The following is a 16412-nucleotide window of genomic DNA, read 5'->3' as shown; positions in this document are numbered from 1 at the left end:
TTTAAAATTTTTTTTTTTTTTAAACAAATTAAACAAAAGCAAGTCTAAAAAAAATAGGTCTTAAGCTGCTTTTTAAAGGAGCCCACTGTGTCCACAATTCTTAAGTCCAATGGGAGAGAGTTCCAGAGTTTCGGAGCTATAACCTCCTTTTGTTTTGAGCCTGGAGCAAGGAACAACCAACAAACCCTGATCAGAGGACCACAGATTCCTACTAGGCTTATATGGCTGCAGTAGCTCTTTAATGTAGACAGGTGCCTGACCATGCAAGGCTCTGAAAACGATTACAAGAATCTTGAAATGGATTCTGTTTTCGATGGGAAGCCAGTGTGAAGATATCAGGATTGGCGTTACGTGAGACCTTTTGGGGGACCTGGTCAGGAGCTTAGCAGCAGCATTTTGGACCAGTTGTAAGCGGTGAAGGGATGTCTTGCTAAGACAAGTGAAAAGGGAATTGCAGTAATCCAGACGTGAGGAAATAAATGCATGTATAATCATCTCCAACTCAGCTGTGGAGACAATAGGCCTGAGTTTGGCAATGTTTCTCAGCATGAAGGTACTGTACTGCACTGCATCATTTTTTAATCTGATATCAATATTTCACCTTAAACCTTCATAAGGGGCTCATATACACTCACCGGCCACTTCATTAGGTGACAGGAGTGGCACCCGGTGTGGTCTTCTGCTGCTGTAGCCCATCTGCTTCAAGGTTCGACATGTTGTGCGTTCAGAGATGCTCTTCTGCATACCTCGGTTGTAACGAGTGGTTATTTGAGTTACTGTTGCCTTTCTATCAGCTCGTACCAGTCTGGCCATTCTCCTCTGACCTCTGCCATCAACAAGGCATTTTTGCCCATCGAACTGCCGCTCACTGGATATTTTCTCTTTTTCGGACCATTCTCTGTAAACCCTAGAGATGGTTGTGTGTGAAAATCCAAGTAGATCAGCAGATTCTGAAATACTCAAACCAGCTCGTCCGGCACCAACAACCATGCCACGTTCAAAGTCACTTAAATCACCTTTCTTCCCCATTCTGATGCATGGTTTGAACTTCAGTAGATTGTCTTGACCATGTCTACATGCCTAAATGCATTGAGTTGCTGCCACGTGATTGGCTGATTAGATATGTGTGTTAACAGGTGCAGTTTGCAGTTGCACTAAAGTGGCGGCTAGTGAGTGTATATGCTTTATAATGGACAAAATCTTATCCATTTCTGGAGAGATTCTGGACATGTTTCTGAACCCCTAGAAATTTTAGACTATTGTACTAATGGACAGCTTGAAATTCCCACTTGAAAATGATGCAATAGTGAGTTTCTATAGTCAAAATAGTTGATCTGTAGTGAAATACATAATTATGTTGTCATTTGCGGCAATTCATAATATAGACATTTTGGATAGATTTGGAGACACCCGGCCCCACCCATCATCTGAGCCACATCATAAACCCTATAAAACTGACTGACATGTTGGTCACCAGTCGGCACCCTGAGCCGACCAGAGGAGGATGGGTTTCCCCCTTGAGCCTGGTTCCTTCCCATTTTTTCCTTCCCTGGTTCCTTCCAAGGTTTTTTCCCATCTGCCAGAGAGAGTTTTTCCTTGCCACTATTGCCTTAGGCTTGCTCCAGTGGGGGTTTAGGCCAGGGTTGTCTGTAAAGCATATTGTGACAACTGCTGTAAAATACGCTATACAAATAATATTTGATTGATTGATTTGATTGGGTACACTGCTTACTTTTTGCGTCATAGATCTTTAGTAGTTCTGCATATCCACCCACAGATTTTATGCACTTGTGGTCAAGGAGTGCTGGATCCAAGAAGTATAGTTTACCCTGCTCAACATACGCAATCAGGAAGGGCACAAATAAATAGCACAGCTAACTTGTGAGTTTGGGAGGCTGAGCCAGCGAACTGAACATACCATCAAACATGCAACTTAATAATGAGAGCAATTAAGTTAACAAGCTTTGAAGTCTCAGGCATTATGCATTCAGAAGCAATCTCATGCTCAAAAGCCCCAATACAATCGGATATCTAGCAAAGCAGTTTCCAAACCTTTTCATTTCAAGGGCCTCTAAAATCATCAATAATAATCTTGACAATCCAGACTCATGCTAACTATACGGAGTGCAACAAATTGTATTCCCATGGGGGGAGGGGGGGGGCGTGTCGATGCATACGAATTACGTAACTTGTAATGTAGATGTAAGTGCAGCTGGTCCAAAAACAAATCCAAAACCTCTCTAAAAATTAAGAAAATGCTATTTGTCCAGAAAAAGCAATTACATCTGTCCATTGCTGGTTTGCTGCTCAATTGCTTGTGTCTGACACGCACATCCTGTTTGTGATGGAAAGAGTGAGGAGTGTTTGAAAAAGTTTGTTACAGGATTGTATTGTGCTTTCCTTCTTGCTGAACGCAGGTTTTAATGTGGTTTTTTAACTCCCCAGTAGCAAAATATTATAGTAGTTAGTTTGACCGTATTGTTACATGCTAACATTAGCTGTAGTTTATTATAATCTGAGATAGACAGAATATTTCCTAGTACAGGGGTTCCTCCAGTCATTGCTATTTAGTAAAAAGCCAAGTCAGCTGATTATAACCAGAGGGATTCTACTCCGGGTAGTTCTTTTCAGCGTTGTTTATTCAACGCTTAACGTTAGATAGTTAAAAGTGCCTTATTTTTGTTTATTTATTCTCTGGTTTCTGCTGCTAGTTGTCCGGAGCCACCTGCGCACTGTTAATTTGAGGGCTTGGTGTCTGTCACAGCATTTTTACGTACTAGGATTAGCTGTAGTTTATTATAAATCTATTCCAGCTAAATTTTGGGTTGTATTTTGTTCTGAGATATAATTAGAATATTGCCTAATACAAGTGTTCCTTCAGTCATTGCTACTTAGTATAAAGGTAGCTAAGTTAGTTTATTATAACTGGAGCGATTCCACTACAGGTAGTTTGTTTTCTTGTTACTAAAGCCGCGTTTCCACCGCAGGAACTTTACCCCGGAATTAGGAACCTTTTGAGGAACTCAAAACTAGGAAACGCAGGAACTAGGGTCTAAATTTAGTTCCGGGGGCTTTATTTTACCTCCCAAAAAGTTCCTGCTCGGGGGGTAGTACTTTCCGAAAGTACAGGAACCTTTTGGGTGGAGCTTGCAGCGCTGAACATTTCTGATTGGTCGAGTACTCGCAGCATTTTTTTGTGTTTATTTTCAGGCGCCATGTTTAAAAATATGCAGGCGCAAACCAATTTATTTTCATAACTTCAAATCAAACTTGTATGTTATGCGGCGCAGTAGCCTACTTTTGGTTATAGCCTGCCAACGTCTTGGAATTATAACATGTGCTCTTCTGTTCTTTTCTTGCTTTAGTATTCGTTTTATAAAATGGTAAGCATTCGTGCTGGGACAGCATATTACGTACTAAAACATTCAAACGGATTAATTTGGTTGCTGAATATTTTCTTCCGGATTTTCTTTGTTAGCCCGTTGTAATTGACTCAAACCGTTTGATACAGTTATGTGAGGTATGCGGTAGTAGTTCTGCGTAATTCACATTGGTGATACAGTAAAAGCAAACTGGAAATCACCTTCCGCACTTTTTGTCAGGGTAAAATAACAGGTTAATTCTAGTAATCGTACCTTTAGCTTTTTCAGACTGCCGTAATTTTACTCTGCCATTCTTCAATTCCACAAAGACCAGGAAGACTATGGACTAATTTATGGTGCATGGTTCGCATCTGGAGGGCACACTTCGCTGCTCGGCTAGCAGTAACTTCGAAGGAAAGCAAACGGTGGCTGTACCACTACTAATTTAAATTTTCGTTCTATTCTTGTCATTTTGCGATTAGCCTATATAGAATTGACGATGAGAAAGTAATCAAACGGCAAATTGTTTGCAACGTGTGCATGTTCTCTGCTGTTGTTGCCAGTTATATTGGCAATGTGAATGCATTCTGTCGCTTCGAATGTCAAGACATGAAAGGGAATGTTCGCATAAAAACATAATGAACGTGTTTGAGAGGATATATAAAACAGTTACAATCTGACTATTGGTCTGTTATATCCTATTTGTTGCATAACAACGGTCCAAGTTCAACTACCAACGAAAGTTTTGCTTGACAACGGTAAAATATGCCCAAACGGCTGCAGAAGAATATTTCAATTCCATGTGATTAAATCGATAAAAATCAATAAATACAAAAGTAACCATATATATTCATTGTTGGTAACCCGTTGTATATAAGTGGAATAAACCCCTCCGGGCTGTCCCGGTTATTAGAAAATAATGTAGGCTACTTCGGTGGTAGTATGGGGTTACAGAAGAAGTCCTATGACAGATGGACCGACGACAACGTCGCTTTTTCATACGTCAGTGGGCTAATTTGCCTAATCTTCGCGGGACTTTAGACTGCGGTGGAAACGCAGACAACCATGGGCTGAAGGAACCTTTTAGTTCCTGGTAAAGTAGTTCCTGGGACTAAAAGTTACGGGTAATTTTGGTGGAAACGCGGCTTTATTCAGCAGTTAACGTAAGATAAAAGTGCCTTATTTATTTATTTTTCCTCTCCGGTTTCAGCTGCTTGTTGTCCAGAGCCACCTGCACGTTTTTTAAAGTGTGGTCTTGGTGCTTCTGTTTCGGCAGTAACTTACTCTAGACATAGGGAGAGATGAGGTGATAGTTAGGGGGTAAAAATTTGGCCAAAGCTGTTTGAGGGTAGAGAGATGATCGTGCTACTGAAAAGCGAGTTTGTCTAAAGGGCGAGTTTGTCTGCCACCGTTGCCAACTGGTTGAACACCTTGAGAGCAAGATTCTTGATCTTGAGGGCCAGCTTGCTGGACTCCACAGTTCACAATTATCAGAGTTCCAGGAACTGAGTAGTGTGTCCTGTAAGGATTTGGTGTGCACGCTACAGCTGGGAAGGGGGGAGAAGCCAGAGCAGACAGGGAGAAATAGATGGGTGACAGTGGGGCGCAGCCACAGAAAAGGGCGTGCACACCACAAAGGGGTTTCATCTCCAGAGGTTGTGGTGTCCAACCGATTCCAGCCCTTGCTGGAATTGGATCTGCCTCTTGACCCTGAGAGTGGAAGGACTAAGGAGCCACTGGGCACCCAGGTGGCTACACCCTCTCAGAAAAGGGAGTTAGTGATAGTGGGGGATTCAATTATTAGGGGGGGTAGACAGCATAGTGTGTTCGCATGAAAAGGAGTCTCATACGGTATGTTGCCCGCCTGGTGCCCAGGTAGGAGATCTCCTGGAGCGTGCGGACAAGCTCCTGGCCAGAGCGGGGAGGGATCCAGTGGTCATGGTTCACGTACCATGACCACATACCATACCATGAACCAATGACATAGGTAAAGGGAGGTTTGAGGTTCTGCAGGACAAATTTGTGGAATTAGCAAAAAATATTAGGAGCACAACATGGCAGCAAACCTGGTGTAGGAAAGAGGGGAACAGGTTTATGGGGCACTGGGACTTCTTCTGGAACAGGGGGTGACCTGTACAAGCACGACGGGTTGGACCTGAACCAGAGGGGTACTGCTGCACTGGGCCAGCGTATGCTTAAGGTAGCACAGGATTATTTAAACTAGGGACTTGGGGGGCAGGGAGGTCAGAAAGTGAAAAGGGTAGGGAAGTGCAGACTGCAAGATGGAAGCTGTCAGGGCTTCCTTTAATAGTGTAAACACTGATGAAGTCTTGTTAAAGCAAAGTTGTAGTAAGGGTGGCTTGGGACGGCGGGGGGTGAGGGAACAGGAGGGGATGTGTAGAAGTAATAATCTGAAATGTCTTTGGTTACATGCTAGAAGTATAAAAAATATTTTTTTGGAACTTGAGGCTGCTGTACATAGGGGGGTTATGACATAGTTGGGATTACAAAGACATGGCTTGGAGATGAGGATGGGGATGAATATAATATAGAAGGGTACAAACTCATTAGGAAGGATAGATCCAGTAAGAGAGGTGGGGGTGTAGGCTCTCTATGTAAAAGAAAATTTTAATGTGCAGAAAATTCCAGATATTGACCAGCTTGTGCCTAGTCAAGATATCTGGAAAAAAGCTCATAGGGGAACATGAAAAGGACCTTACGGTAGGTGTGTTACAGGCCACCAGACAGTAGTGTGAACTCAAAGCTCTTTGGAAAAATAAAACAAGCTTGTAAGGATTGTGAGACTATTATTATGGGTGACTTCAATTACCCAGCTATTAAATGGGAAATGACGACAGGACAAGGGAAAAGGGAGGATTTCTTGAAAATAGCAACATCCAAAGGGATAGGCAGCATGGTTGTCGCAGTAAAAAAGGCCAACAGGATGGTGGGATATATAGCCAAAAGTATTACGTATAAATCCAAGGAAGTTATACTTATCTTATACAATACATTTGTTAGACCACATTTAGAGTATTGTGTGCAGTTCTAGGGACAGTACTACCAGAAAGATATACAGGCTCTTGAAGAAGTTCAAAGAAGAGCAACAAAATTGATTCCTGGTATGAAAGATAAAAGCTATGAGGAAAGATTTAAGATGCTTAACCTCTTCAAGCTTAGTAAAAGGACACGCAGGGGTGATTTAATTGAGGCTTTTAAATGCATAAATTGAATCAACAAAGTGAACTACAAGAGATTCAGGTTGAGTTCTGTTAGTAGAACAAGGTAGGATTCCATAGACATTAGGAAGAATTTTTTCCACACAGAGTAGTCAATGTGTGGAATAGCCTGCCAGGTCATGTAGTAGAGGCAGAAACTCTTTTCAAGACTAGGCCTGATACAGTGTTAGATACTATCTAGTCTGTAGGTAATCAGAGCACTAATTTAGTTAGGAAAATGGCAAGCATCGTTGGGCTGAATGGCCTGTTCTCGTCATTATTTTATGTTATGTTATGTTTACCAGGGCCCCATTAAAATGCCTAGCCCCCAATATAAATTTGCACAGGACTATTAGTAAACGCTAACAGGTGTTGACTATGACCAGCACAAATACCACCCTATCACAAATATGGCAAAGGCAGAGTGGAAAAAAATAACACACATACAGTGCCATGAATAAGTATTAGCCCCCTTCCTGATTCCTCTATTATTGTGTATTTGTCACACAGAATGATTGCAGATCTTCAGACACATATTAAAAATTATTTTCATTTATTTAATAAAAGTTATGAAACACTCATATCATCCGTACGATAAAGTAATTCCAACCTTAGTTACAAAATCAACCACTGAATCTTGAAAGGGACGTCTCTACGCATAAAGAGACTAGGCTGAGGCTTGTTCAATGAATGAACTAAACGACAATGGCAGCACTCGAACTCCTTGGTGGAATCGTTGTACTGTATCCTGTACTAGTGTCATTTTTGTCAAATCATTTTTGTGTTGGTAACTTTGCAACAGAACCGGGTGTTGGTAACAGGGACCCCAGGGAAAAAAAAAAGTATTTTTAGATTGTGATTTTTTCCCCCCGACCCCCTTCATTTACATTTTTTTCTCACACACATGGGATTTGACCCTCCAAGTATCTGAGTATTGGGACATTTCTCTCCCATGCACACGCACGAGCAAACACACACACACACACAGAACAAAAAAGTTAGCTGCTCATACCAACCTGTAAAATGTCCAGAGCTCCTAGCTCTGTCCACCGACCCTTCTCTGGACTATAAACTTGCGTGCCCTTAATGATAACTGTGTGCGCTGGAAGGTTCACACCCCAGGCCAATGTGGCTGTGGACACCAACACCTAAAAACAAACAAGGGGAAAAGGTGGCAGAAAGGACAAAGAATCAGTGTTTAATGTTAAAAATGTTAGCTTTCATAAAGCAAAATCTTCTGTTTCCAAATTCATGTAACAATGAATAAAAAGCATCTTTTACAAGGAATAACATGATTCCACTACCGAATGTGGAAAAACTGCAATGACAATTTTCAATCTGGCATTAATGTCTTGTTTGTAACTAATATTTTTCAGGTCAGAAAGACAGCTGCACCATTTGATGGATTCATACGGCTCAAGACTACGCTTCCAAGAAAGATTTACTTCCTATTAACTGTAATTAGGGGTCCAAGCAGCGAAGCTGGTGGAACCCTATTGTATCTGTTAAGAATAATAATAATAATAATCCTATTATTTTTCTCCGCTAAAAGTGTCTGAGGCTCAGCAACCATAAGTCCTAGAGCAACCAAAAACACGTTGGTATGGTAAAACAATGATGGCAATACATGTATAGTCCGCTTTGTTCCGTTGCTACCATAACATAAACTATCTTGTGTCTACAGCTGCAGTTTCTCGCTGCAATTTCTAATATTGAATATAAACAAGACGCAATTTATGCTGTAAATCGTATTCTCAATTTAATCTCTAAATTGACTGTAAGCTTAGAGTTGTAACTAGGTAGTTGTTTCGTAGGTGACTTAGTCTTAACTCGTCTTAACTATTGCTTGAATTTTTGCATAGACTGCGTTGTTGCAGTTCTTGTTTGTGTTAGTGTTAATCAGTTTAACCTACAGGGTCCAAGTTGAACTATGCCGTTGTTCCCTGCACTTAGAACGGTAGGCTACTGCCAGAGACTGTAAAAAATATGGACAAAGCTACTGTGACGTCACCCATTGACTCTCCGTGGGTCTCTAAAACACGTTTTGAAGCTCAATGGTGGGCGCGGCCATTTTCTCGATTTGGAGCCAAAACCATAGAGTTAAGCGGTCTTGTGATTTTTACAATTTGATTGACAGTCCGGTGCGGAAAAGCCCATCAACCTGAACGAGGCTAGCTGACTGTCTGCCGTTATGTTTTAAAATATATTATCAGATGTTTACGGAGTTTAATTTCCATCCGTGACTGTACTGTGTCATGTAATCACGTTATATGTATGACATTAAAAATACAATTAGGCTATGTTCAGTTATCTTCAATTTATCTTTCTCAGCAAAACGAATATGCTTAGCTAGCATATCAGCTTGCCAGTGAGTTAGGTAGGCTATCCGTGGTTAGCTCACGCATTAGCAATATGAACCACAGGGGAAGAACATTGACTACACTGATGGTCAATCAATCGGGGATGTGTAGGCTACTGGTGATTTGACTAGGCTAGTTTTCGTATAACTGTCTGGTAGATCTGCTGTTAACCGAGCAAGTTATCGTCGTAGGTTTTCGCCAGTCAGTTAATGAGCCTGCTACTACTAGCTACTCCATCGCCTATTGTGGTGTTCACTTGCTGGGTGACGCTAGCTGACCGATCATTCGCAAATCACTTTCTACCGAATAAAAATTAACACTGTCAGCGGTGATTAACAAATCTACCAAGTATTTTAATAACTGATCTGCAGGCGTGTAAATATGACAACGCACTTTGTACAGCAAGTTTTCCACCTGGTGCATGAAGACAAAAATAATGTACATTGAATTTCTAATTATTATTAGGCTATTATTTTTTTCTTGTAAATCATCAAAACCAATGGAGAAAAGCCAATATATGCAAGGAGCCCCCAGGACCGATTCTGAGAACCACTGTCTTAAACGCCTAGCTTGAAAAAACATGTTCCTTTCTAAATGCATAGGCTACTGGACTACCACATATAGCAAATAAGCGTTAGCTGATTACGCTTTCTGCCAACTAATTATTTGGTTAAGTGGGCTAAAGGAAATAGTAAAAATGACTCGGCTACCGCAAAACTTCAGAGGAGGATTATTTTATGGTCGTCTAGTGCAGCTGTAAATAGCACACGCTATAATGAAACCACTACAAAATGGGATGCCTGCATTTTCTGACTTCGCACAGGTGGACCGTGGTCGGAGCCGCATTGTCAAGGCCAAGAGACGCCACCTCCCACCCCAGTGACCACAGATTGTAGCCCCTACTGTAGCTCAGTCCTCCGCAGTAATCCGGAAGTGACGCAAGATGTACCTCATTGGTCCAGAACAAATATTGGCACTGTGCCCAAATGACGCAATAAATCATGAAATCGACCCATGGACAGTCATAAGACCAATAAAATACACCTATTATGACTATTTCTTCTTGTGAGAAAAAATTATTGACTTTGTATTTTGATCGCATTTGTACCGTAGACTTGCATGGAAACCGGATATGAAAACACCTATACTGGAGCCATCCGTAGTGGCGCTAGTGAGCAACCAGGAACTACAACACCAGGAAATGAGCTTCAAAAACGAAGTCTGGTTTTGGCCGCTTGGCTACTGCCCTCTAGGGTTTTCGACACTTGTTCCTGGTTATGGTTATACATTTTGTTGTACGTCGCTCTGGATAAGAGCGTCTGCCAAATGCCTGTAATGTAATGTAATGCAATATTCCGTAGCAACAAGATAAACCCGACATTAGCCCTAAAATATGCCAATACAGCAGTGAAATACGCTGCTCACTGAATAACGAAATAAACGAGACAAATTTTTTTTTTAAATTATAGCTACCATGTCATTCTACAGTCAATATCTGGGACTAAACATTTAATAAATATACAATCTTACCATCGGTTTTACGCGTAGAGATGTCCCTTTTGCGAATGAGTGGTCATATATTGTCTTGGACAATCCGTTTGTGAAAAATATGCGCATCTGTCACGCCTGGGTCGGCTATCTTCATAAATAGCTGCGCGTAATACCACACTTGTTGTTTACGGCGTCGTCGCCCTTTTTAGTGCAATTTGGCTTGATTGACAACTCATTTATCCTGTAGGTGAGAGTATAAGCTTTCTAACGATGTATAACGTGTCTGATTTTGCTTTTGGAATAGCGTTTTATAGGTCAGCGTAACAGAAAATATTCTTAGCATCGCATTCACTTACGCATTCACTCTGCTAGCAAACAAATACGCTGCACCTAACGAAACGTGTTCAAGGATATTTCGTAATTTCTTGGAAAATACTATTATTATTGAGGACTTCTGAACATAGCTAAGCCATACGTTTGCTGATAGACCTAGCTGACATCGTTTTCTGGAGTAAAACAGAAGCGAATAGTACAGTATCATTGATACTGTCTCTGTCTCCATCTACTGAACATAGAGGAGATTTCATCATTGCTATGTAAGTATTACCGCTCAAAATATTTCGGTTATATGTTATTTTTGAAATTGAGTATCTTTAAATAGGTTAGTGGTGTTATATAATGTGAATATTTCACACTGTAATGTAAGAGTTAGATGGAAGTGTAATAGTTTTTGTGAAGCATGCAACAGTGATGACGTCAGAGTTGGAACATTGCCAAAACGTGGTGGACGGTTGAAAATTGTTTTCATGTTGTCTCATCCCCATACAAGAAAACATACGAGAGTACAGAGTATAGAAATAAACACGAGTTAATTATTACACATTTAGGTACTGTACCGCATTGTGTGACAATATTTTTGCATTATTTTTTTAATCTGATAGCAATGTTTCATCTTAAACCCTCATAAGGGGCTCATTTATATGCTTTATAATGGACAAAAAGCATTTTATTCAATTTTGGAGAGATTTTGGATATGTTTCTGGACACCTAGCTATTTTAGACCACTGTACTGACTGAAAGCTTGTAATTCCCATTTGAAAATTATGCAACAGTGATTTTCTTGAGTCAAAACAGTTGATTTGTAGTGAAATACGTGAATATGTTGTGATTTACAGCAATGCATAATTTAGACATTTTGGATAGATTTGGAGACGCTGGGTACACTGCTAAGTTTTTGCTTCATACATCTATAGTAGTTCTACATATCCACCCTTAGATTTTATGAACTTGTGGTCAAGAAGTTTTTGACCTAGCACATGTATAGTTTAACCTCCTGTATATATGCAATCTCTCAGTATTTCATTGCGAACTTAAAAAGTGCAAATTTATTTTGGATTTTTTGTCAAAACAATTGCATTTGTGGCACTTTATTTCTTCCAAAATTATGAATATAAATTAATCTGCATTAGTATTGTAAATTGTACAAATGTCTTGCTTCATTTAAGCCATTTTTCAAGTCTCTGTGGTGTTCACATCTGGAGTTATAAAGCTTTAAATAGGGTACCCCCTAAATGGGCAAGGATTGGCAAGATTTGGCTTGTGCCTTAAGAGGTTAAATGAACTTTGTGGTCAGACTGTGAAGCTTAATAATAGTCAGATAATTTTCAGCACAGTCTAAAATCATCCATGTTAGTTTCATATAGGATATAGGGGAGTTTGTATAAATGTAACGCATCATAAATAACTTTTTGTTCACTGCTGCCAGTCGTCATTTGAGGATTGTATATGCACAATTCATTCCTGTACCAAATTATTAATGGAAAAGAAACAGCATTTATCACGCACATTTATTATAAGCACACACCAGATCGGTCTGTATAGTAGGCTTTGGCTATTTGGTTGTGTGTGAATTTTTTAATTAGAATGTATTCAAGGCAAATTTCCCGTAGTCGTTTCTCTCCTGTCAGCGTCTAGTATTGTTTATTTGAATAATGGTTGGGTAAGTACTTAAAGGAGATATATGCGGCTATTTACTGTTAACTGTTAAATTCAGGAAGGCTACATGCCACGGTTCCAGGTGTTCCTTCAATGTCACAGATTTTTAAAACCTTCTGAAGAGTAGGTTTTTTGTAATGTTTTTTCAAAATTGTAAATCACAGTTCTAGAACTCCATTGTTTTTGATTACCAGTAGTGATTTTTTCGTAAGCATTACAATGTTCAGTAAAGAACATTCTAATCACATATTTGTGACGTGATTAGAATTCATTAACGCTAGGATTAATGAATGAGTGTTTCCTAAATTGCATACATTCGCTAGCTAGTACACTCAGTATGTGCCTTGTGAGCTGACGGTGACCCTTCTAACCAATTGTGAGCTTGACATTCTTACCTTTAATGCTGATTTTAAATTGGTTAATATTAGCCTTCAATCACCCCCTTTCGCTGCACTCCACTGTCACACGACACAGAGAGCTAACGCGTTAACTAATGTTACCTGAAGACAAAAGTTTGTTCAATTTATTAGCGTTATCGAAAGCTGAAAAGTTGAAGCGAACGATTACGGCATTTTTTTTGACACGTTAACGTAATGTTTTGTGTAGCGACCCGGTTGAAACAGCTAATTTCTCCGATGCAGTTTACTGGCGGTTGATTTAATTAGCGGTATTAATGTGACGAGAAGCGCTTTGTCGTTTGAATGCATAACACGCAATTCCTTGGAGTCGACACATTTTAGGCGTGGCAGTTTAACTGTTATATTGTCGTTTTTTATCAATAAAAAATATTGCATATATTGTTGGTGCTCCTTACATTTTGGTGGGTGCTCCTAACTTTTTGAAGTTGGTAGTACCAGTGCTACCAAGTAAAAAAGTCAATTTCGAGCCCTAATATATTATTGAAGCTGCACTTCCCTGGCATATTGTCGGCATAGTAGGGCCTACGTTTACTAACTGCTACATCAGCAGAAGCGTGCCTGTTGGGCGTGCCTGTAAACAGACTGAGCCGGACCGAATTAACTTCTCACACCACCAAAATACCACGAAGGTTACGTGCCAGTTTACGTTTTTGGATTAATTAGTAATTATATTTGATGCAACTTTAGCTATAGTTCCATTACTTTTCAAAAAATATTATTTTCCATAACTTTTCCAGGGCCTGGAAATTGCATTTTAAATTTCAATAACTTTTCCAGGTTTTTCATGACCATACGAACCCTGGAGCAGTCATTGTGTAGAATTAGCTTGCCAGGTCATGCAGCAGAGGTTTTCAAGACGAGGCTTGATACAGTGCTAGGCACTACCAAGTTGTAGGTAAACCAAGCACTAGGTACACGTTATGCAGTGTTTCCCAACCGGTGTGCCGCAGCACTCTGGTGTGCCATCAGGCAAGGTCAGGTGTGCCGTGTGAAAAATCCTTTTTTTTAAATTTTGAATGAATTTAAAAAAACTTAAATGAGCAAATACCATTCACAAAATAAAAAAATAAACTTAATTGAAATGCATATCGCTTAATTAAAACCCTGCAAGAGCATCGAGGCCTACTGCTGAAGTCACATCAGCACGTCGCACGCTTTCGAGACTGGTGTGCCGTGAGATTCTATAAATTATAAATTATATAAGTGCACCACAGAAGGAAAAAGGATGGGAAACGCTGCTTTAGCAGTTACAAAAATAGCAGAACAGTCTGTTCTTGTTCTAGCATCATCCCTAGCTTACTCTGAACTAACAGTGCAGACTGTATGCCCTTCCAGGAAGTGCTTTTCTTGTTTAACGGTTTCCAATTTCTCTGTAATTGGAATCTGTAATTGACAAACACGCATTCTTTATGACATTTCCACTCAGTCTGTAACGTTTCCAATTTGGAGTGCATTTTGTAGCTGTAAACTACAAATACAGTGAAGCAGAAAAATTAAGTCATAAAATACAACATCCTGCTCAAGGCATGTGAGTTATTGTTATTAACTAATAAAGATTTACAGCAAATGAATAAACCTTTAGAAAAATAACAGGATAGTAAAGACAACAATCCAAAAAAAAATATTCTAAAAACTATTTTGATTTTCAAATTCACAAAACTTTCAGAGAATCTAAATGTATTTGGAGTATTTTGTAAATAGAAAGTGAGCTTTCATTTCCATGCTTGTTTCTTGTATCAGTGATAAGAAACCAGATAAAACTTCCTGCTTTATTCCCCATTTGGTTGACCAGTAAGCCCAGAACTCAAAGGTTTGGATCTCTGAGGCTCTACTGTAAACACAATAAAGTTGAACTATTTTGTTGAACTTGACATCTCAACGACTTCCATAACAGAGCAATGGATTGACGAGTAGTAATAACACTATATTATAACAAGGATGATGAATTTTCCACATGCATTCCTAAGGTGTGTAACATTTGTAAATCAACTGAAAATATTTGTTTTCACCAACAGCAGCAATACTGCAAACTTATTTTTGAAAGGAAGCAGGAAGGGGCCATGGGACAGCATCAACCTGGTGAACCAACCTGGATGTGACGGTCAGCAAAAAGGTCCTCAACCAAGGTCCGGTCCACTCGTGTCATTCCAGCATGATGGATGGCAAAACCGTAAGGCAGCAGATCTTTCAGCTCAAGGTTCTAAGGGTGAAGAAAAGTACATGTGAAACACAGCTTACACTGACAATGATCACTGACTTTTGTACAGGATTCCTGGCTTATGAACAGGTTTCATGGTGAAACCATTTTGGATCACATATAGGCCTATAGTTAAAGGCAAAAGTAGTGGGACAATGACACAATGTTTACTGATTTGGCACTGTACTCCAGCACATTAGAGGGAAAAAAACATCAATGAGGTTAAAATGTAGACTGCCCGCCTTTTTTTAGGGTACTTGCATCCATACCGGGTGATCTGTGCATGAATTATAGCCCTTTTTATACATAGTCCTCCCATTTTAGATGAAAATAACCTGAAATATAGTAAGCATATTTTTTGCTTAGTTGCAAAACCTTTGCATTCAATGGCCACCTGAATTCTGTAACCTATAGACATCACCAAATTCTGGGTATCTTCCACGGAGATACTGTCAGGCCTATACAGCAGACATCTTCGGTTCCTGTCCGTTTATGGGGTGTTTCTCCCTTCAGTCTTGTAGTCAGCAAGTGAAATGCATGTTCAACTAAATTCAGTGTGGGTGAATGATTTGGCCAGTGAAGAACATTCCACTTAATTGTCTTAGTAGCTTTAATAGTATGTTTGAGGTCACAGTCCTGCTCCAAGGTGAAGTGTTGTCCAATGAGTTTTGGGGCATTTGGTGAGATTTTTGCAGACTTTTCTGTACACTACAGAATTCATCCTGCTGCTGCCGTCAGTAGTGACATTATCAATGAAAATCATTTTGGTACAGCTCAAGATAAAGTTGTTTCAAACTGGAGTTTTTAATGTACTTTTTTCTTTTTCTTCTACCCTGGCCATCTGGTTCTTGGGGCTCATGAGCAGTTTGCATCTTGCAGTGAACGGTATGAGGATATTATGGAGAAATCTTTTCTTTATACAGTATTCATAATTCATAGTTCATATTCATAATTTTGGTAAAAAATAAAATGCCACAAATACAATTATCAACGCAAAAATGTTGCTCTCCTTTAGTTTGAAATTAAATACTGAGAGCAATATATGTGAAGCTGGTAAAACAATACATTGCCAGGATGATACACTCCTTGACCACAAGCGTAGAACAAGGGTGATATGCAGAAATACTGAATATCCATAAAACAAAATGTAAAGTGTCCTTTATTGCAGGGGCATAGGAGTGAGTTTGACACAGCCGTTGTACCCTTGAGCAAGGTACTTAACCTGCATTGCTTCAGTATATATCCAGCTATATAATTGGATGCAATGCAATGGGTAAGGAACTGGTCTTGTAACCTAACGGTCATAGGTTTGATTCCCCGGTAGGACACTGCCATTGTACCCTTGCACAAGGTACCTGCATTGATTCAGT

At 39.8% G+C, this 16412-nt stretch overlaps 1 protein-coding gene across 1 annotated transcript in view; it reads right to left on the bottom strand.

The window, feature by feature from the left end:
- snrnp200 (small nuclear ribonucleoprotein 200 (U5)) overlaps positions 1-16412 on the bottom strand; it is a 202507-nt gene that overhangs the window by 119404 nt on the left and 66691 nt on the right. The window contains exons 19-20 of the mRNA XM_035379748.1: positions 14935-15045; positions 7597-7728 (exon numbers count right to left, since the gene is read on the bottom strand). Of these exons, the coding sequence (XP_035235639.1) occupies positions 7597-7728; positions 14935-15045 (243 nt within the window). The remainder of the gene's footprint in view (positions 1-7596; positions 7729-14934; positions 15046-16412) is intronic.

This window comes from Anguilla anguilla, chromosome 10, assembly GCF_013347855.1.
Source record: "Anguilla anguilla isolate fAngAng1 chromosome 10, fAngAng1.pri, whole genome shotgun sequence".
Lineage (NCBI taxonomy): Eukaryota > Metazoa > Chordata > Actinopteri > Anguilliformes > Anguillidae > Anguilla > Anguilla anguilla.
The sequence above is the reverse complement of the archived record's forward strand: the minus strand, read 5'-3'. Positions and strand labels throughout refer to the sequence as shown.